Source organism: Schistocerca americana, chromosome 1 (assembly GCF_021461395.2).
Source record: "Schistocerca americana isolate TAMUIC-IGC-003095 chromosome 1, iqSchAmer2.1, whole genome shotgun sequence".
Classification (NCBI taxonomy): Eukaryota; Metazoa; Arthropoda; class Insecta; order Orthoptera; family Acrididae; genus Schistocerca; species Schistocerca americana.
The window spans coordinates 253,637,394-253,660,283 of record NC_060119.1 but is presented as its reverse complement, the minus strand read 5'-3'; the positions used below and the strand labels follow the sequence as shown (position 1 = coordinate 253,660,283).

The 22,890-nt window shown below is 42.5% G+C and overlaps 1 protein-coding gene across 1 annotated transcript in view; it reads right to left on the bottom strand.

Annotated features, from left to right (window-relative positions):
- Window positions 1-22,890, bottom strand: part of LOC124623192 (DNA-dependent protein kinase catalytic subunit-like) — a 565,210-nt gene that overhangs the window by 352,825 nt on the left and 189,495 nt on the right. The window contains exons 18-19 of the mRNA XM_047149022.1: window positions 21,497-21,708; window positions 9,545-9,695 (exon numbers count right to left, since the gene is read on the bottom strand). Of these exons, the coding sequence (XP_047004978.1) occupies window positions 9,545-9,695; window positions 21,497-21,708 (363 nt within the window). The remainder of the gene's footprint in view (window positions 1-9,544; window positions 9,696-21,496; window positions 21,709-22,890) is intronic.

Genomic DNA, 22,890 nt, shown 5'->3' with positions numbered 1-22,890 from the left:
TGCAATGACGAGAAAGTGGGCTATAGATCTCAATGCACGATGGACACGATGCACTTTATAAGGCACCCTTCCCCAATTGGCTCGCTCTTCGGGAACATTTTAAAGAATGGAGGTCAAACCCTACAGGGGCCATCACATAAAGGCTGAAAAGTGTGAAACTCCTTTTAGTCGCCTCGTATGACAGGCAGAAAAACCTCAGGCCTATTCTAACCCCCAGACCCACAGGCAGACAAAGGAAAGTCCAAGATGGAATAACGACAATATTGTGGAAAGGACAGATTGCTATTCCCAATACACAGGAGATGATGATTTGCAGGCAGCCCTTCTTTTAAAGTAGAAAACACAAACACATTCACACATGCAAAACTCTCATGCATATGACCACAGTCTCCAGCCACTGTACCCAGTCTGCGCACTGCACAGTGCCTAATGGGAGAAGCAATCTGGTATGGGTCATAGGAGTAAGGAGGTGGCTGGGGCTGGGAAGGGGAAGGCTAGCAGGTTAAGGGTGGGGGACACTGCAGCACTGCTTGTGGGAGTGTGCAGGGATGTGGTGGGGACAGTGTAGGGCTCGTAAGTACAGTTGGGAGGGGAGGGGGGAGGAGAAGAAGTCCAAAAGAAGAGCAGTAGAGGAATGGAAAAAGACAAGTGGGTGCATTCATCAAATAGTGCTGGAGTGAGAGCAGGTAAGGGGATAGGTGAGTGAAGAACAGGGACTAACAGTGGTTGAGCCAGGGGGATTACGAAAATGTAGGATATACAATCCCAAAGCAAGCAGGTGTTGACAGGTGTTAAAATTACCAAACTATCCGTTTAATAAGTCATGGCTGCAAAATACTAACACGAATTCTCTACAGACGAACGGAGAAACTAGTAGAAGCCGACCTCAGGGAGGATCAGTTTGGATTCCGCAGAAATGTTGGAACATGTGAGGAATACTGACCCTATGACTTACCTTAGAAGATAGTTTAAGGAAAGACAAACCTACATTTATAGCATTTGTAGACTTAGAGAAGGCTTTTGACAATGTTGACTGGAATACTCTCTTTCAAATTCTGAAGATGGCAGGGGTAAAATACAGGGAGCGAAAGGCTATTTACAATTTGTACAGAACCAGATGGCAGTTATAAGAGTCGAGGGACATCAAAGGGAAGCAGTGGTTGGGAAGGGAGTGAGACAGGGTTGTAGCCTATCCCCAATGTTATACAATCTGGATATTGAGCAAGCAGTAGCAAATTTGGAGTAGGAATTAAAATCCATGGAGAAGAAATAAAAACTTGGTGGTTTGCCGATGACATTGCAATTCTGCCAGAGACAGCAAAGGACCTGGAAGAACAGGTGAACGGAATGGACATTGTCTTGAAAGGAGGATATAAGATGAATACCAACAAAAGCAAAATGAGGACAATGGAATGTAGTGAAATTAAATAAGGTGGTGCTAAGGAAATTGGATTACGAAGTAAGAGACTTGAAGTAGTAGATGAATTTTGCTATTTGGGCAGCAAAATAATTGATGATTGTCGAAATAGAGAGGATATAAAATTTAGACTGGCAATAGTAAGGAAAGCGTTTCTGAAGAAGAGAAATTTGTTAGTATCAAGTATAGACTTAAGTGACAAAGTCATTTCTGGAAGTATTTGTATGGAGTGTAGCCATGTATGGAAGTGAAACATGGATGGTAACTTATTTAGACAAGAAGAGAAAAGAAGCTTTCAAATTGTGGAGCTACAGAAGAATGCTCAAGATTAGATGGGTAGATCACGTAACTAATGAGGAGGTACTGAATAGAATTGGGGTGAGGAGGAATTTGTGGTACAACTTGACTAGAAGAAGGGATCAGTTGGTAGGAAATATTCTGAGGCATCAAGGGATCACCAATTTAGTATGGTAGGGCAGCGTGGAGGGTAAAAATCGTAGAGGTAGACCAAAAAATGAATACACTAAGCAGATTCAGAAGGATGTAGGTTGCAATAGTGACCTGGAGATGATGAAGCTTGCGCAGGATAGAGTAGAATGGAGGGCTGCATCAAACCAGTCTCTGGACTGAAGACAACAACAACAACAACAACAACAACAACAACAATGAATTGGATAGGGGGTAGGACATTCCTCATATCAGGACGCAGTAAGAGGTAGTTGAAAACATGGCAGATAATATGACTCTCTTGCTCCAGTCCAGGATGGAACTGAGTCACGATGGCAGTGCTCCGTTGTTGCCAGATGGAGGGTATGTGGGAGGTGGTAAGTGACTGAAGAGACAAGGTATGGGAGATCTGTTTCTGCTCATGGTTATGGGGTCAAATTCGGTCTGTGAAGGCCTCAATGAGACCCTTGATATATTTAGAGAGGGACCGTTCATCACTGCAGATGTGCTGGTCATGAGTAGGTAGGCTGTATGGAAGGGGCTCTTGCATGGAATGGGTGGCAGCTGCCGAAGTAGAGATATTGTTGGTGATTGGTGGGTTTGACATGAACAGAGTCATTCATGTTGTGGAGGTCAACATCGAGGAAAGTGGCTTCTTAGGATGAGGAGGACCAAGTGAAGAGACAGAGAGAAGGTGTTGAGGATGTGGAGGAATGAGGATAGGTTGTCCTCACCCTTGGGCCACATCACGAAGATGTTTTAAATGAATCTGAACCAGGTGGTGGGTTTGGGGTTGTGGGTGGATAGAAAGGATTCCTCTAGATGGCCCAAGAATAGGTTGGCAGGGATGGGGCATTGTGAGTGCCTATTGCAGTACCGTGAATTTGTTTCTAGGTGATGCACTCCAAGGAAAAGTAATAGCGGGTGAGAGTATAGTTGATCATAGTGACCAGGAAGGAAGCTGTAGGTTTTGAGTCACCTGGTGTTGGAAAACACTATAAATAATCGCAAGGCCATGGGCATTGCATTATTACTGTAGAAAGAGGGGACATCAAGAGTGATGAGGAAGGTGCTGTTTGGTAAACGAACATCAACTGAGAAGAGTTGGCAAAAGAAATATTTGGTGTCTTTTATATAGGAGGGTAGGTTACTCTCCACAGTTCCTGTTCCTTTACCGACCAGAGCCCTGTAGTTGCTGTCGATGCCACCTCCTCCTACACTAACATTCCCAATGCCCATGGCCTTGCTGCTGTTTAACATTACATTTCCAAATGTCTATCTACAAATAAATCAATGGAATAGAAATGGGCACTTGCATGGCACTATCTTATGCCAGCCTAACCATGGGCCATTTAGAGGAATCCTTCCTAACCATCCACAATTACAAACCCCTCACCAGATTCAGATGACATCTTCGTTATCTGGACGAAATGTGAAGACAACATATCCACTTTCCTCCAGAGCATCAACACCTTCTATCCTATTTGTTTCACTTGGTCCTCCTTAACCCAAGAAGTCACTTTCCTTGATGTCGAACTCCACCTCAACAACGGCTACATCAGTACCTCCATCCATATCAAACTTACCAACCACCAGCAATACCTCCATAAAGACAGTTGCAACTCCATTCCATTCCATGAAGTTCTTTCAATACAGCTAGCTACCTGTAGCAGTCATATCTGCAGTGAAGAGCAGTCTTTCTGCAAATATGTCAAGGGTCTCACTGAGGCCTTCAAAGACTGAAATTACCCTCCCAACCATGTACAGGAACAGATCTCCCAGCCCCTGTCTCTCCAGTCACCTACCACCTCCTACCTCTCACATACCCACCATCTAGCCACAAACAGGGACTCCTCTCATGACCCAGTATCACCAAGGACTGGAGCAACTGAACCACATTCTCTGCCAAGGTTTTGATTGCCTCTTTTTATGCCTTGAAACAAGAAACACCCTACCCACTATCCTTCCCACCCTTCCTGCAGTGGTGTTCCACCACCCACTGACTCTATGAAATATCTCTGGCCGTATCTAGTTCACCCCTGCTCCCAACTCCTTGCCTCATGGCTCATATCCCCACAATGGGCCTAGATGCAAGACGTGTCTCGTACATCCTCCCACAAATGACGACTCCAGTCAGTCAAGTCACAGACATCTCCTATTCCATCAAATACAGGGCTACTTGTGAAAGCAGCAATGTGAGCCACAGATTAAGCTGCTACCATTTTGCTGCTTTCTACGTGGACATGACAGCTAACAAAATATATGTCTGCACGAATGGTCACCAACAAACTGTAACCAAGAGACATCTGAACCTTCCAGTTGCTGAACATGCTGCCCAACACAATGCACTTCACTTCACTGACTGCTTCACAGCCTGAACCACCTGGATCCTTGCTAGCAGCACCCGCTTTTCTGAACTGTGCAGATGGGAACTCTCCTTGCTATATATCCTACATTCCCATAACACATCTGGCCTCAACCTTCGCTAGTCCCTGTCCCTTGCCTACTTATTCCTTTCCCTCCTCCTACCTACTTATCCCCTTCCCTGGTCCCAATCCAGCACTACACGGTCTTCTACTCCACCAAGTACCCTCTAGACGTTTTCCTCTCCTCTACTTCTCTCAAGTTTCACTCCACCCCAAAACCTCCCAACTGCACCTAGCAGCCCTACCCTATCCCCATCACATCCCTGCATGCTCTCACAAGCAGAACTACACCTGCTCCCACCCCCACCTGTTATTCCTTTCCACTCCCACTCCAAGCTGCACCTTACCCTCACCATCCCAGCCATATTGCTTCTCTCATCAGGTGCCGTGGCAGGCTGCAGTCCTCCCACTGCAGTCAGGGATGATGGTCATGCATGTGTGATTTGTGCTTGTTTGAATGTGAGTGTGTTTTCTACTTCATAAGGCCTTTTGACCACAAGCTTAAATACGTAGCAGTCTGTTTGTTGTGTCCATCTGCAACTCAATGTCTGCTCTATACAATGAATAGCAATCTTATCCTTTTCACAATATTATCATCAATCATTAAATTAGATATTCAGGTAATTTGTAAAAGCTAGTAAGTAGGTTATATGGAACATTTTTCATTTTCTTTGTAATATTTACAGACTGTGAATTTCATGCTTTACTTTAGATGAGTGCTTACTGAACACTTTTGCACCAATGTAAACTAGTCCACCTTGCGAAGAAGATCAAGCAACTTGAAAATTATTTTTCTGTCTCGTCTTGTGGGTATCCAAATCAGAGTCCAACTAAAATGGATTTCTTTTATGATTAACAAAAACCATAAATAAATAAATGTAGGCTACTGGGAGATGGGTGTAGGAATTTGAAGATACTTGAAGGGTCCTCTACAAGATGTGTAATTATCTACTTCACACAATATGCTTACTGTTTACTTGTACTGAATAAATACTTTTTTTAACGGCCCAGAAGGTAGATAGATAAGCCAACAGGAAGTGAAAATTGCAAAATAAACCAACTGATTAGGTTATATGTGTTGACTCAGTTTTAACTTTCTACCTGGTGGAATTGCAAGGAATTTTATACGCAGTATTTCATTTGGTATGTGACCATTAGTGACTGCTTCTGGTGTCAGTATATAATTTTTTGATTGTTTCAACCTGAATAAAACACATGTTTATAATGTTTATCACAACAAAGACCAATGATTGATGAAGCTACCCAATTTCAATAACAGTTTCACCAAAAAGATTCATAATTAACAAACTAAATAACCATGAATCAACAGGAAACTGTGTTAGAGATCATTTATGTTTCAAATATTTCAACTACGCACCAAATCTAATGGTTATCGGGTCATAAATTTGAAAGGGAATGTAGACAAACTGTTTCAAATGGAAATGAATAATGCATTGAAAAGGTGATTTGATAAGACTTATGGTCAGACTGAGCATTCAGATTGAGTAATTGGTTACCTAAATAATATAGAATGATGAAGGAAATACAATGATGTGTATGACAAAATTAGCTGGACCAATGAAGTTACATAAGGATGCGGGCAGACTGTTGAAATATGAAAGCATGAATGAAGGCTGTTATGTGAATGTGGTAATGAGTCTGTGCCGAGTTTGATTTCAGAGAGGATAACATGGAACTATTCAAATATTTATAGAAAATGAATAGTTGAAAATTACATTCAGCTTTCTGTATAACATTTTATATTCGTCTAGAAAAGGACCAAAAAAGAATACTACACTTTAAAGAGACCACGAGAATTCTGCATATCACCCAGTTCCATAACGCAGCACTGTCCTTCCAGGCACTTACTTCACTTGGTTATGCGCAAACAGCCACCCTGTCTACACTCATCACCAGCACCACCACAAAAAAAAAAAAAAAAAATTATATATATATATATATATAAAAACAAAGATGAGGTGACTTACCGAACAAAAGCGCTGGCAGGTCGATAGACACACAAACAAACACAAACATACACACAAAATTCAAGCTTTCACAACAAACTGTTGCCTCATCAGGAAAGAGGGAAGGAGAGGGGAAGACGAAAGGAAGTGGGTTTTAAGGGAGAGGGTAAGGAGTCATTCCAATCCCGGGAGCGGAAAGACTTACCTTAGGGGGAAAAAAGGACAGGTATACACTCGCACACACGCACATATCCGTCCACACATACAGACACAAGCAGACATATTTAAATACAAAGAGTTTGGGCAGAGATGTCAGTCGAGGCAGAAGTGTAGAGGCAAAGAAGTTGTTGAAAGACAGGTGAGGTATGAGTGGCGGCAACATGAAATTAGCGGAGATTGAGGCCTGGCGGATGACGAGAAGAGAGGATATACTGAAGGGCAAGTTCCCATCTCCGGAGTTCGGATAGGTTGGTGTTGGTGGGAAGTATCCAGATAACCCGGACGGTGTAACACTGTGCCAAGATGTGCTGGCTGTGCACCAAGGCATGTTTAGCCACAGGGTGATCCTCATTACCAACAAACACTGTCTGCCTGTGTCCATTCATGCGAATGGACAGTTTGTTGCTGGTCATTCCCACATAGAATGCATCACAGTGTAGGCAGGTCAGTTGGTAAATCACGTGGGTGCTTTCACACGTGGCTCTGCCTCTGATCGTGTACACCTTCCGGGTTACAGGACTGGAGTAGGTGGTGGTGGGAGGGTGCATGGGACAGGTTTTGCATCGGGGGCGGTTACAAGGATAGGAGCCAGAGGGTAGGGAAGGTGGTTTGGGGATTTCATAGGGATGAACTAAGAGGTTACGAAGGTTAGGTGGACGGCGGAAAGACACTCTTGGTGGAGTGGGGAGGATTTCATGAAGGATGGATCTCATTTCAGGGCAGGATTTGAGGAAGTCATATCCCTGCTGGAGAGCCACATTCAGAGTCTGGTCCAGTCCCGGAAAGTATCCTGTCACAAGTGGGGCACTTTTGTGGTTCTTCTGTGGGGGATTCTGGGTTTGGGGGGACGAGGAAGTGGCTCTGGTTATTTGCTTCTGTACCAGGTCGGGAGGGTAGTTGCGGGATACGAAAGCTGTTTTCAGGTTGTTGGTGTAATGATTCAGGGATTCCGGACTGGAGCAGATTCGTTTGCCACGAAGACCTAGGCTGTAGGGAAGGGACCGTTTGATGTGGAATGGGTGGCAGCTGTCATAATGGAGGTACTGTTGCTTGTTGGTGGGTTTGATGTGGACGGACGTGTGAAGTTGGCCATTGGACAGGTGGAGGTCAACGTCAAGGAAAGTGGCATGGGATTTGGAGTAGGACCAGGTGAAACTGATGGAACCAAAGGAGTTGAGGTTGGAGAGGAAATTCTGGAGTTCTTCTTCACTGTGAGTCCAGATCATGAAGATGTCATCAATAAATCTGTACCAAACTTTGGGTTGGCAGACTTGGGTAACCAAGAAGGCTTCCTCTAAGCAACCCATGAATAGGTTGGCGTACGAGGGAGCCATCCTGGTGCCCATGGCTGTTCCCTTTAATTGTTGGTATGTCTGGCCCTCAAAAGTGAAGAAGTTGTGGGTCAGAATGAAGCTGGCTAAGGTGATGAGGAATCCATCAATACATTACACCAACAACCTGAAAACAGCTTTCGTATCCCGCAACTACCCTCCCGACCTGGTACAGAAGCAAATAACCAGAGCCACTTCCTCGTCCCCCCAAACCCAGAATCCCCCACAGAAGAACCACAAAAGTGCCCCACTTGTGACAGGATACTTTCCGGGACTGGACCAGACTCTGAATGTGGCTCTCCAGCAGGGATACGACTTCCTCAAATCCTGCCCTGAAATGAGATCCATCCTTCATTAAATCCTCCCCACTCCACCAAGAGTGTCTTTCCGCCGTCCACCTAACCTTCGTAACCTCTTAGTTCATCCCTATGAAATCCCCAAACCACCTTCCCTACCCTCTGGCTCCTATCCTTGTAACCGCCCCCGATGCAAAACGTGTCCCATGCACCCTCCCACCGCCACCTACTCCAGTCCTGTAACCCGGAAGGTGTACACGATCAAAGGCAGAGCCACGTGTGAAAGCACCCACGTGATTTACCAACTGACCTGCCTACACTGTGACGCATTCTATGTGGGAATGACCAGCAACAAACTGTCCATTCGCATGAATGGACACAGGCAGACAGTGTTTGTTGGTAATGAGGATCACCCTGTGGCTAAACATGCCTTGGTGCACGGCCAGCACATCTTGGCACAGTGTTACACCGTCCGGGTTATCTGGATACTTCCCACCAACACCAACCTATCCGAACTCCGGAGATGGGAACTTGCCCTTCAGTATATCCTCTCTTCTCGTCATCCGCCAGGCCTCAATCTCCGCTAATTTCAAGTTGCCGCCACTCATACCTCACCTGTCTTTCAACAATTTCTTTGCCTCTACACTTCTGCCTCGACTGACATCTCTGCCCAAACTCTTTGTCTTTAAATATGTCTGCTTGTGTCTGTATGTGTGGATGGATATGTGCGTGTGTGCGAGTGTATACCTGTCCTTTTTTCCCCCTAAGGTAAGTCTTTCCGCTCCCGGGATTGGAATGACTCCTTACCCTCTCCTTTAAAACCCACCTCCTTTCGTCTTCCCCTCTCCTTCCCTCTTTCCTGATGAGGCAACAGTTTGTTGCGAAAGCTTGAATTTTGTGTGTATGTTTGTGTGTCTATCGACCTGCCAGCGCTTTTGTTCGGTAAGTCACCTCATCTTTGTTTTTATATATATATATATATATATATATATATATATATATATATATATATAATGGCTCTGAGCACTATGGGACTCAACTGCTGTGGTCATAAGTCCCCTAGAACTCAGAACTACTTAAACCTAACCAACCTAAGGACATCACACACATCCATGCCCGAGGCAGGATTCGAACCTGCAACCGTAGTGGTCGTGCGGTTCCAGACTGTAGCGCCTTTAACCGCTCGGCCACTCCAGCCGGCACCGCCGGCACCGACAGCAACAACATTACAGAAGTGGTACAGGCAGAATGCTGATGCTGATTTGGAGAAAAGTCTCTGAATTTTGAAGAATTATCTAAACACTGTCTCACTCTGAACTTAAAAATAATTCCCTGAGTCACTCTGACTTTTTTCAGAAAATGTACATTTGACACAATATCTGCTCTTTGACCATCACACACACACACACACACACACACACACACACACACACACACCTACCTGGTATAAGTGACGCAAGACACATGACCAAATCCATGGATGTTCGTCTGCAGTCGATCTGTAATGAGCCACACTGCTTCAACAGCCATGTGACAGCATGAATAAGTTGGACTCCATCAAATTCTGGTGGTTTATGACGAACTTCGCTGATCTGCAATGAGACAAAATTTATTGTCACTGTCTACTTCCATAAAATGGAATGAAAATATTTAGAAATAGTGTTACCACACAGCCTGTATATCCAAACTGTATGCATTTCATCACTTTGAAAAATACTACAGAACATGTTTGCAGCTTTTAATTATTTTACAAACTTGTTTCAAAAACAAACTGTGAGCAAAGTTTAATATTTTTGCTCTTACCAACGAAAACTGTTTACACTTTATGTTCACTATGTAGATGTCTTATATACAACTCCCAACAACTGGTCATACTAATACTACTGGAATTACGAACACCCATCCTACAACAGAACCCAAAAGGTAACTGGCTTTCTTCTAAATTTTCTTTCTTCATTTCTTTTTTACATTTGTATGATGTAACAACTGGTTTGGAAAAAAAAACTTTTGACTACTCATGGAACAAATAAGCACAGAGCAAATGAACAAGGGATTTTTTTTTAATAAATTGTATACCTTTAATTGTACACATTTGTTTTTATTTACAACGTTTATTTTTTCAGTGCATTTTCTACAACATACAACATCCTGGATGTGTGAAACATACTAAGAGCAATGGTAGCCTAATGTTATGTTTTTGTATGTTTTTCAAAGTATTTTATCACTTTTTCATACATAGTTTTGGCTAAGAATTACCAAAAATATTTCTGTGATTTAAGATAACAGAATTGTGCAGATGCAGTAGTTTGAGGAAGGCTCTTTAATGCTATTCAACAGTTCCATTACATATCTAGTCCATTACTAAATCATCGCATTACTGACAAAACATAAATTACTATAAATTGAATAAAAGCAATTACTTGTTTGCAAAAATGAGGTTGAGTTCCACGAGTCTAAAGGAAAGATGGTTGAATCAATAACTTCTAGTATGGGGGACTGCTCCTTCCAAGAGTGGAATAGAAACAGCAATAATAGAGAGATGCTGGAACTCTTAGAGAGTAATAAAGACTGCTGACCAAGAGAAGCAATGTAAAGTAAGACACCACATCCTTAACAACCAACAGCATTATAAGAATAACTAAAGAAATTAATACGATGTAAAGTCAGATATTCTGAGACACACTTATAGCTCTTTTAAGAACAACTATCTGCCTGCATATAATTTCATTTTCTTTTTATCCTGCCATTACTGTAGTTTCTTGCAGAAAAAAATAATGTAACTCCAGTCAAACCAAAACGAAAATTAAATCTGGATTCTAAGTTACATAAAAGTTTCCTTTCTAATGAAGTTCCTTTATGTTTCTTAAATACATGGGCAGTATTTTCACTGAAATCTTACAGGTTTGATGTCACGTGTCTCTTTGTTGGAGCTACTTCTTTCTTACCATAAAACAGATATAATGTTACTTTTGGGAAATAGATTCCATTAAAACTATTTATAATTATAATACTTTACTTAATGAAAACTACCAGTGAAATACAGCATATATTTTAGCTTTACAAACGGAATTACAGAATTACATTTTTCACCATTCACATTTCCCTTCTGTAGCAGCTAGCTGATTTTGTACATTGTATGCGTGCAGTCCATGTCAAACCGCTTGTGACTTTGGGTAACATATTTGTGAACTAATTTCTTTACATCTATGTAACAGGTGTCTGGATTGGTGGGGGTGGGGGGGTGGGGGTGGTGGGGGGTGGGTACCACTACACCTTGTGAATTAATTATTATATACATTTACAGCTTACAGTGTTGCGTGTTGCAAATGGACACTGTCAAAGTTCCCCCCCACCCCAGCCCCCCACCCCCACCCCCACCCTGAATGTCACATTCGAACAGATTTCAGTATGGGACCCTCTAGTGGCACAACCAATATTCAGACAATATTTCAGTTTGTCCCCTGTAGCATGTTTAGTGTAACAGTTCCCACAGCATCTCTTATGTGATTGATTGATTGACTGATGGATTTGGAGGAGGGAATTCCTTACGTGGTTCATCATGTACTGAGGACTATTGCTCTTCACCTTCACATATCTCCAAAAGAAAAATCTAATGGCGTTAAGCCTAGAGACCTAGCAAGCGAAGTAGTTGGCCCAACTGCCCCAATTCACCTCCTGGGCATTTCTCTTTTTATACATTCCCTGACAACGAACCTGAAGTGTTATGGAGATCCATCCTCCTGGAATATGTTTTCCTGTGGTGGTCATGGAAGGGCTTAGTGTTCCACCATATATAGGTACGAAATTTTAGTCACTGCTGGTTCTAAGAAGAAAAATAGTCTAGTCACCATGTTATGCATTAAGTCAGCTCACACACTGACTATCTGCGTGTCCCTGACTAGTTCATATGTGACATGTGGATTACACATAGATTATCACTGCCCCATATTCTACGGTTGTCTGTTTACAACTCGGCTGACATAAAATATCACTTCATCAGAAAAACACACATATTAAAGGCAGTCTGGTGACTCATCAATCCTTTGTGACATTTCTAATGTGAAGTTCATAGTACAACTTCACTGCTACGTTTTATTCATGAATCATTTGAAACTTGTGCAACAAATTGTGCACCAGTACGCATAGAATCTGTGACTGGAAATTAGCATCATGAACACACACATGTATGTTGTTGTTGTTGATTGTTGTTGTTGTTGTTGTCTTCAGTCCTGAGACGGGTTTGATGCAGTTCTCCATGCTACTCAATCCTGTGCATGCTTCTTCATCTCCCAGTACTTACTGCAACCTACATCCTTCTGAATCTGCTTAGTGTATTCATCTCTTGGTCTCCCTCTACGATTTTTACCCTCCACACTGCCCTCCAATGCTAAATTTGTGATCCCTTGATGCCTCAGAACATGTCCTACCAACCGGTCCCTTCTTCTTGTCAAGTTGTGCCACAAACTCCTCTTCTCCCCAATTCAGTTCAATACCTCCTCATTAGTTATGTGATCTACCCATCTAATCTTCAGCAGTCTTCTGTAACACCACATTTCGAAAGCTTCTATTCTCTTCTTGTTCAAACTATTTATCGACCATGTCTCACTTCCATACTACACTCCATACAAATACTTTCAGAAACGACTTCCTGACGCTTAAATCTATACTCAATGTTAACAAATTTCTCTTCTTCAGAAACGCTTTCCTTGCCATTGCCAGTCTACATTTTATATCCTCTCTATTTCGACCACCATCTGTTATTTTGCTCCCCAAATAGCAAAACTCCTTTACTACTTTAAGTGTCTCATTTCCTAATCTAATTCCCTCAACATCACCCGACTTAATTCGACTACATTCCATTGTCCTCATTTTGCTTTTGTTGGTATTCATCTTATATCCTCCTTTCAAGACAATGTCCATTCCGTTCACCTGTTCTTCCAGGTCCTTTGCTGTATCTGACAGAATTGTAATGTCATCAGCAAACCACCAAGTTATTATTTCTTCTCCATGGATTTTAATTCCTACTCTAAATTTGCTACTGCTTGCTCAATATCCAGATTGTATAACACTAGGGATAGGCTACAACCCTGTCTCACTCCCTTCCCAACCACTGCTTCCCTTTCATGCCCCTCAACTTTTATAACTGCTATCTGGTTTCTGTACAAATTATAAATAGCCTTTCGCTCCCTGTATTTCCCCCCTGCCACCTTTAGAATTTGAAAGAGAGTATTCCAGTCAACATTGTCAAAAGCTTTCTCTAAGTCTACAAATGCTAGAAACGTAGGTTTGCCTTTCCTTAATCTTTCTTCAAGGATAAGTCGTAAGGTCAGTATTGCCTCTCGTGTTCCAATATTTCTATGGAATCCAAACTGATCTTCCCCGAGGTCAGCTTCTACCAGTTTTTCCATCCATCTGTAAAGAATTCGTGTTAGTATTTTGCAGCTGTGACTTATTAAACTGATAGTTCGGTAATTTTCACATCTTTCAACACCTGTCTCATACATCTTGTTCACCAGATGGTAGAGTTTTGTCAGGACTAGCTCTCCCAAGGCCATCAGTAGTTCTAATGGAATGTTGTCTACTCCGGGGCCTTGTTTCGACTCAGGTCTTTCAGTGCTCTGTCAAACTCTTCACGCAGTATTGTATCTCCCATTTCATCTTCATCTACATCCTCTTCCATTTCCATAATATTGTCCTCAAGTACATCGCCCTTGTATAGACCCTCTATATAAAGAGATAGTGGGGCTGGCCAGTATTTACCTCAGCTCAGTACTGCCGATAGATAACACAAAACAGAACAGAACAGAACAGAAATTCCTAGCTTTCGGAACTTTGTTTCTTCATCAGGGTGGAGAGGGGGGAGGAGGGGAGGGGGGGGAGAAGGGAAGAAGGGAAAGTGGATTCAGTTACTCACAACCCTGGTTATGAAGCAACAGGGAAAGGTAAACAGGGAGGATAGCAAGGATGGAGGCACAGTTGTGAGAGGGAAGCCAAAGATATTCTACTGTTAAGTATTGTGCCAGGTTCAAACCAAAGAAGATGCACACAGAAGTAAAGAGGTATATAGGATAAAGATAAACACAACTATGTAGGATGAAAAGATGTGTGAATGGCTAAAGAGGAGAGGAAAAAAAAAGAAGACTGAAGAGTAAATGGGAGTGAGGTTGGTTAACATAGGTTCAGTCCAGGGGGATGGCACGATGAAAGGATGTGTTGGAGAGCAAGTTCCCATCTCCACAGTTCCGAGGGACTGATGGGTGGGAGAAGCCAAATGGCACATACGTTGTAGCAGGTTCTTAGGTCCCTAGAATTATGCTGGACGGCATGCTCTGCTACTGGGTATTGGACATCTCCTAGGCGGACGGCACATCTGTGCCCATTCATGCGCTCAGCCAGTTTAGTGTCGTCATACCGATGTAAAAGGCTGTGCAGTGCAGTGCAGGCATGTCAGCTGATAAATGACATGTGTTGTTTCACATGTGGCCCTGCCTTGAATTGTGTATGTTTCACCAGTAGCAGGGCTGGAGTAGATGGTTGTGGGGGGAAGCATGGGACAGGTTTTGCAGTGGGGTCGGTTACAGGGGTAGAAACCGCTGGGTAGAGAAGGTGGTCTGGGAATATTGTAGGGTTTGACAAGGATGTTACGGAGGTTAGGGGGGGCGACGAAAGGCAACTCTGGGTGGTGTGGGGAGAATATTGTCAAGGGATGATCTCAAATAGGGCTTGAATTGAGAAAGTCATATCCCTGGCGGAGTAATTTGTTGATGTATTCGAGGCCAGGATAATATTGGGTGACAATGGGGATGCTTCTGTGTGGTCTGGCGGTAGGAACATTGTTGTTGGACGGGGAGGAATGTATTGCTCAGGAGATATGTTTGTGGATAAGGTCTGCAAGATAGTTGCGGGAGAGGAAAGCGCTGGTAAGGTTATTGGTGTAATTGTTGAGGGATTCATCACTGGAGCAGATACGTTTGCCATGAATACCTAGGCTGTAGGGAAGGGAGCGTTTGATGTGGAATGGATGGCAGCTATCAAAGTGAAGGTACTGTTGTTTGTTTGTGGGTTTGATGTGGACAGAGGTGTGGATGTGAGTTTCAACAAGATGAAGGTCAACATCCAGGAAGATGGCTTGGGTTTTGGAGAAGGACCAGGTGAAATTCAGACTCGAAAAGGAGTTGAGATTATGGAGGAAATTAAGGAGTGCTTCTTCACCATGAGTCCAGACCACAAAGATGTCATCTATAAACCTATACCAAGCCAGGGGAAGCAGCTGTTGGGTCTTCAGGAAAGCCTCATCCATGCGGCCCATGAAGAGGTTGGCATAGGACGGAGCCATCCTGGTTCCCATGGCCGTTCCTCTGATTTTTTTGTAGGTCTGGCCTTCAAAAGTGAAGTAATTATGAGTGAGGATGAAGTTGGTTAGTGTGATACGGAATGAGGTTTTTGGAAGATCTTTGGGTGGGCGCTGGGAGAGGTAGTGTTCAAGGGCAGAGAGACCATGGGTATGTGGGATGTTTGTGTAAGGGGATGTAGCATCTATGGTGACAAGAAAGGTTTCAGGTGGGAGGGGAGTGGGAATGGATTTGAGGCGTTCTAGGAAGTGGTTTGTGTCTTTGATGTAGGATGGGAGTCTAGAGGTGATAGGCTGGAGGTGTTGGTCTACCAGAGCTGAGATACGTTCTGTTGGGACCTTGAAGCCTGCCGCAATTGGACGGCCAGGATGGTTCTCTTTGTGGATTTTGGGTATTAGGTAGAAGGTAGGGATAAGTGGCTCAGGTGGAGTGAGTAGGTCTATGGAAGCCGTTGTGAGGCCTTGTGAGGGACCTTGGATTTCTAGGATTTTCTGCAGCTCAGTCTGGATGGATGGAGTGGGATCCTGGGTAACAGCTTTGTAGGTTGAGGTGTCGGAGAGTTGATGCAGTCCTTATGCCACATACTCCACACGGACAAGTACCACAGCTGTGGAGCCTTTATCCGCCGGGAGGATGACAATAGAGTGGTCTGTTTTCAGCTCCTTAATGGCATGGAATTCAGCTGGGGTAATGTTGGGGGTTGTCGGGATGTTCTTCAAGAAGGACTGGGAGGCAACACTGGATGTGAGGAATTCCTGAAATGTCTGCAAGGGATGGTTTTGGTGGAGGGGAGGAGGATCCCTTTGGGAAGGCGGTCGGAACTGTTCTAGACAGGATTCAACACTGGGTTTAGTATTTGGGGGCTATGTTTGGGTGGTGAAGTGATATTTCCAGTTGAGGTTCCGGGTGAATGAGAGGAGATCTTTAACCAGAGCAGTGTGGTTGAATTTAGGCGTGGGGCTAAAGGTTAAGCCTTTTGATAGAACAGATGTCTCTGGAGGAGAGAGGGATCTGGATGAGAGGTTTAGAACTGAATTGGGACTGGTGATATGTGGCATTTGACTGTGGTTATAGTTGAGATTTGGTCTGTGTGGGGTATGTGCTGGGATTGGGAGATTGAGTAGGGTGGCTAGGCTAGGTTTGTTGGCTATGAGGCAGGTTTGTTGAAGGTGCTGTTGTGGTTGGTGTTTGTGAGGGATAGGGAGAGGGATCCCACTTCTTAGGTGTTGCACTAGCACTGTGGATAGTTTTTTCAGGTGGTGTGTGGCATGGAACTCAAGTTTGCAGCTGGCTTCTAGGATGATGTTCCTGAGTGTGTTCTCCAAGCAGGGGTTTGAGAGGCAGAGGACTCTGAAGAGAGATAGGAACTGTTGGGAGTGGTGGTTACACGAAGTAGTGTAGAGATTCAGGACAAGTTGGGTAAGGGCTAAGGATTGAAGGTTCTGGAAGTGCAGGAGAGACTGGTGGAAGGAGGGATTGCACCCAGAGATGGGAACTTTTAAGGTAAGTCCTTTAGGGGCAATTCCAAAGGTTAAGCAGGACCGGAGGAAAAGTATGTGGGATTGCAGTTTGGCTAGAGTGAAAGCATGTTTCCGGAATGAATGTAATAATGTGGTATAGGATTAGGGTACATAGTGGGTAACTGATGGGTAGCGAAATTAAATAACTGAAGTTAAAATAGTAATAATAAGAACGAATAAAACAAGGAGGGAAGGACGAGAAAGAAAATAAAATCTGTTAGTAATGTTCAATACCAAAGGAAGACCACTAAATAAAAAAAGTACGGATAGAGGTTGACCAGACTAAGCAAGTATGTCCAGACCCCCTCTTTTTGTAAATTTATACCAAAGATTTCTTTTCTCCCCAGTTACATTCAGTATCTCCTCATGAGTTATTCAAGCTATTTGTCGAATCTGTAGCACTCTTCTACGGCAATACATTTCAAGAAAATTTATTCTCAAATACCTTCAGAAAATACTTCCTAATATTTAAATTTCTATTAGATGTTCTTGAGTAGTACTTGGACTTTCAGCTGGGTGGCATCATCTAATAGGTGTGATATTTCGGCGAGCCGACATATTGCCAACTTCAGGCATTCCTGATGGTTGAGACACATCTGCTGAATGCTTCCTTTATGTACTTTCTGGACTGTACATCCTCCAATTCATCTGCTAGACAGATGGTCCAAGATTTCATGAGCTCTGTGAACTAATGTGCTTAGGACACCTTCTTGCTGTGAAGGGGCATGACAATTGGAGGCATGCAAGTACAAATCTGTATGTATCAGTTTACAGTACACACTTTGTGCTGGTCTTCATTTGACAAGCACATCCAGGAATATAACTTGGTTTTCCCCTATCTCCATCATGAATATGATGTTCTGTTGCGGTGAATTCAGATGTTGCAGAAAGTCTCGTAGGTGACATCGTCCATGTGGCCACATTATAAGCATGTAGTCTACAGATCAAATAAAGCACGAGGGCTTGTAGACAATCAAATCCAAGGCTGCTTTTTCAAATGCCTCCATAAACATACTGGCCACCACTGGTGATAGTGGGCAGCCCATCACTGCTCCATATGTTTGTTCACAGTAATTTCCATTGAACAGAACGCAGGCTGAAATAAACGCAAATTCTAATAGCTTTATTATGATGGCCCAAACGTCTCTCCTATAAGGCTTAGACAGTCTCTTAGAGGTATTATTGTGAAGAGAGGTACCACATCAAAGCTTACCATTAGGTCTTCTTTGCTCAGTTGAAAAGTTCTGGAGCTGCTGAATGAAATCTGCAGAATTCCGTTTGTGGAGCTGGCAGTTGCCCACAAAAGGGCTGAGCATCACCTTCAACTGTTTCACTAACTCATATAATGTTGCTGTGCCAGTGCTGCTAATAATTAGCTGAAAAGGCATTTCTTGCTTGTGGACTTTAGGTAGACCATTAAGTCTAGGTGGCGCAGTTGCTTGTGGACAAAGTTTGTTCACCATCTACTTGTCTGGGAAAGTGTGTTTGAGAAGCTCAGCAGTCTCTCTCATCACTTAGTTGGCATGATCATCTTCAGTTCTCCTGTATGTGTTGACGTCTAATAAGTTGTACAATTTTTGTTTGTAAATATGACTTGGTAGCAGCACCATACAATTCCCTTTGTCTGCTGGGAGGATGATTGTCTCAGAGTCTTCTCGTAGCTACTTAAGGGTTAGATGGTTAGATGGTGAAGAAACTTCGTACTTGGGCAGCTGTGCAACTTAAGACTTTATGCACTACCTAAAGACTACAAGCAAGAAATGCCTCTTCATCCTATCATTAGCAAAATTGGTGTACCAACATTATATGAATTAGTGAAACATCTGACAGTGATGCTCAGCTCCTTTGTGGGCAAATTCCAGCACTATATACAGAATTCAGCACATTTCATTCAGCAGCTCCAACACTTTCTATTAGGCCAAGAAGACCTCTTGGTGAGCTTCGATGCAGTATCTCTCTTCACAAGGGTGCCTCAAAGAGACTCCATAAGCCTCATAGGAGAGAAGTTTGGGCCAGCACTAACACAGCTGTTTGAATTCATGCTTACGTCAGCCTATGTTCTGAACAAACAGACAGAGCAGTGATGGGCCTTCCACTGTCACCAGTGATGGCCCATACATTCATGGAGGTATTTGAAGCAGCAGCCCTAGAGCCAGCTGTCTACAAGCCCTCGTGCTTTCTTCAATATGTAGAGGATGCATTCGTAATCTGACCACACGGATCATGTCACCTAAAAGACTTTCTACAAAACCCGAATTAGTCACACAGAAACATCAAATTCATGATGGAAATAAAGGAAAATCTCAACTAACATTTTTGGATGTGCTTCATCAAATGAAGACTAGACACAGTGTCTCCCTTAAACCAATTTGTAAAGATTTGTGTTTGCATGCCTGCAGCTGCCACACCCCTTCACAGTGAGATGGTGTCCAAAGCACACTAGTGTACAGAGCATGCAAAATGTGACTGTGACAGTCTAGCAGATGAACTGCACTGTACCCCATACAAATGGTTACAGCAACGAGCAGACCCAATGAGACCTGAAGCTGAATAAACCCCAGACCACAGCCTGCTGACGTCGGAGACAAAGTGATCACAATGGTGATTATTCCATACGTCGGGAATGCATCAGCAAAAGTCAAAAGAACACTCCAGAAACACAGTGTCAAATGCATGTTCCAACCACCAGCCAAGACGAAAACCTTACTAAGATCAGTCAAGGATGACCTAGGATTTCTGAAACCAAGAGTCTACCACATCCCTTGCCAGTGTGGGAACACACATGTAGGACAGAGTATCCATACAGTACAGAAGATATGCACTGAGCATAAATGTCACACAGACAACATTCAGCCGACAGTCTGCTGTGGCAGACCACTGCATCTCCCATGGACATATGATGATTTATTATGACACCAAGTTGTTGCAACAATCCAGTACCTTCTGGGATTGTATTCTCAAAGAAGCTGTAGAGATCCAACTGCCCAACAGACTAATATATAACAGTGGGTTTCAATTAAGCAAGGTCTGGAACCCAGCTTTGAGCATATTCAGAGCACAGTGGCAGTCTACATGGAGGTCCACCCTCATCATGACAAATGAAGAGGACGAAGAAACATTGTCACCATGCCAGCAGAGATACATGTCCAGCACTGGCTACAGAGCTACTGAAGGCCCTGGATCGATGCCAGATGCTGCGCTTGCCCCATCACTGCACCAGGTCTGTACTTGGAGATGCTGGCTGGAGATGGTGGGATGGTGAGGAGAGGAGATATAAAGGTAGCACCGAGCAGATATCATTAGTTGTCAGGAATGCCTGAAGACGACAAGAAGTCGGTTTGCTGAATTATCACCCATTTAGACAACACTACCCAGCTGAATAGCCAATCATAATATAAGATCTTCCTACACCAGGAAACCCTAGAATCACATATATTAAATGTTAACAACTGCTTCTGTCACACAAATGCTTCTCTTGTTATTATTAGTCAGCATTTTATAGCCTCTCTATTTCAGTCATTCTCAGTTATTTTGCTGAACCCATCTACTGCTTTCATTGTTTTATTTCCTAAGCTATTCCCTCAGGTATCACTTGATTTAATTCAACTGCATTCCATTATCTTTGTTTTACTATTGTTGATGTTTACTTCATAAACTCTTTGCAAGACATTATTCTTTACTGTTCCACTGATCGATCCTTTGTCGTCTGACAGAATTACAATGTCATCAGCAAAATACAGTTTTTATTTCTTCTACCTGAACTTTCATTCTCTTTACAAAATTTCCCAAAAGTTTCTTTAACTGCTCAGTCAATGCCTGGACTGAATGATGTTGGAGATGGTCTACAACCTTGTCCCACTTTCTTCTCAACCACTGCTTCCCCTTCATGTCCTTTGACTCAACACCACATGCTGGTTTCTGTACACGCCATACATAAACCTTTGTTCCTTATATTTGTCCCTTCTACCTTCAGAATTTCAAAGAGTGTAATCCAGTGAACACAGCTGAAAGCTTTTTTCTGAACCTACAAATGTAGGTTGCCTTTCTTCAGCCTATCTCCTAAGATAAGATATAGGATACGTAATGCCTCACTTGTTCCTAAATTTCTCTGGAAGCGAAACTGATATCCCCCAAGGTTGGCTGCTACCAGTCTTTTAATTTGTCTGTAAATAATTCATATCATTATCTTGCAAACATGACTGACATAATACAATGAACTTCTCTTTCAATTTTCTTTGCTGTGCATCTAACTGACTTTCCACATGTATATCTCCATGGATTTCCTTTCCCTTCCCTCAATTCTTCTTTACAAGTTTCAATCTCTCTCTCTCTCTCTCTCTCTCTCTCTCTCTCTCTCTCTCTCTCTCTCTCTCTCTATCCCTCCCCCTCCCCCCCCCCCCCCCCGTGTGTGTGTGTGTGTGTGTGTGTGTGTGTGTGTGTGTGTGTGTGTGTGTGTGTGTTTTGATCACCTCAGTTAAATATTAAGTTGTTAATAATAATAAGTAATGATCAAAATCATACCTGATTGAAAAGATCGGGTTTCTCTTGAAGTACTCGTTTTATGTGATAAACTGCTGAACGTACTTCTTTCACAGCACCAATTATACTATCACCAATGTCGGCAATGGACAGATTACTTAGCATATAATAAAGAAGATCAAACCAGAACCTGTCAATAATAGTTTTCTCCTCCCGTAGTTTTCTATAAATGCTATTAAATGCGAGTGCTGAACCTGAATGAGGAAATATGAGTATCATAAAAATATCCTTGGTCAACAAAACAAAATAAATAAAAATTAATTTAGAAACCAAAATAAAACTATGATATGATTTTTTTAACAATTAACAGCAAATCTATGGCCATGAAAAGATGAACACACAGAGAGACCTGCACAGAACAATGTTAGCTCATGTAACTAATGTTATGCACGTATCATTCACAATATAGTCACAAATGATTAAAAAAATGGTATGTGGAATTTTGTATGAAATTTGCTCACAGTCACTTTCTATGACTATTAACAACAAATATATTTGCAGTCTGCTCAAATGACAGGATGGGAGTCTGCAGAGAGCACTGATTATCAGCAGCCTGGCATTATACATGTATTTTATACCTGGTGCAAATGATATCTGTTTACAACAGTGCACAGTGGTGTAGAGGATGTGGAGATGAAAAAGTTGATACAGCACACTTTTGATCTTTCAAACTGGAAAACAATCTCAAATTGGTCTACAAAAGCCATCTAAGCTACAGTGCATGCACACTGTACATTATTTTGAATATCTTCTTGTCCTCTACTCCACTGGTTTAGTTTGTCTTAACTGTTTGAAGCTCATTTATTTTCCATACTAAAGCCATCCTTGAATACTAAAAACATCTTGTTTTCATATGTAAAATTTGTAAAATTAATGTCTGTGTAAATTTTACCTCAAAATTACACAATTTTTAACCATAAGAACAAGTTGTGTTTAATAATCAAGGATTATTGTAGTGTGAAAAAGAAATGAGTTTCTAACTGTTAAAATGGACTAAACTAGTGGTGTGAGATGAGGGGGAGAAGAAATTTAAAATTTTACACAGCGAGCATGTGCCATAGCTTAGGACGATTTTGCAGGTCAATTTAAAATTGTCTTCTGGCTTGGTAGACATGTGTCCTGTATCAAGTTGTTCATCTCTACTTCCACTACACTACAGCGGTACACTGTGAACAGTTATTAATTACATCCCGTATAAGTATTTGAGAGGGATTTTGGAGCAAATCACAGCTTGAACATTAAAGCATAAACACTGATAAATACAAACTCACACTTAAAATATATTAACCTCAAAGAACTATCATACAACAAAAGAAAACATTACAGCTGCAAATTGTGGAAGAAAAAAGTGAAGGTTTAGAAAATTCTAAAAATAT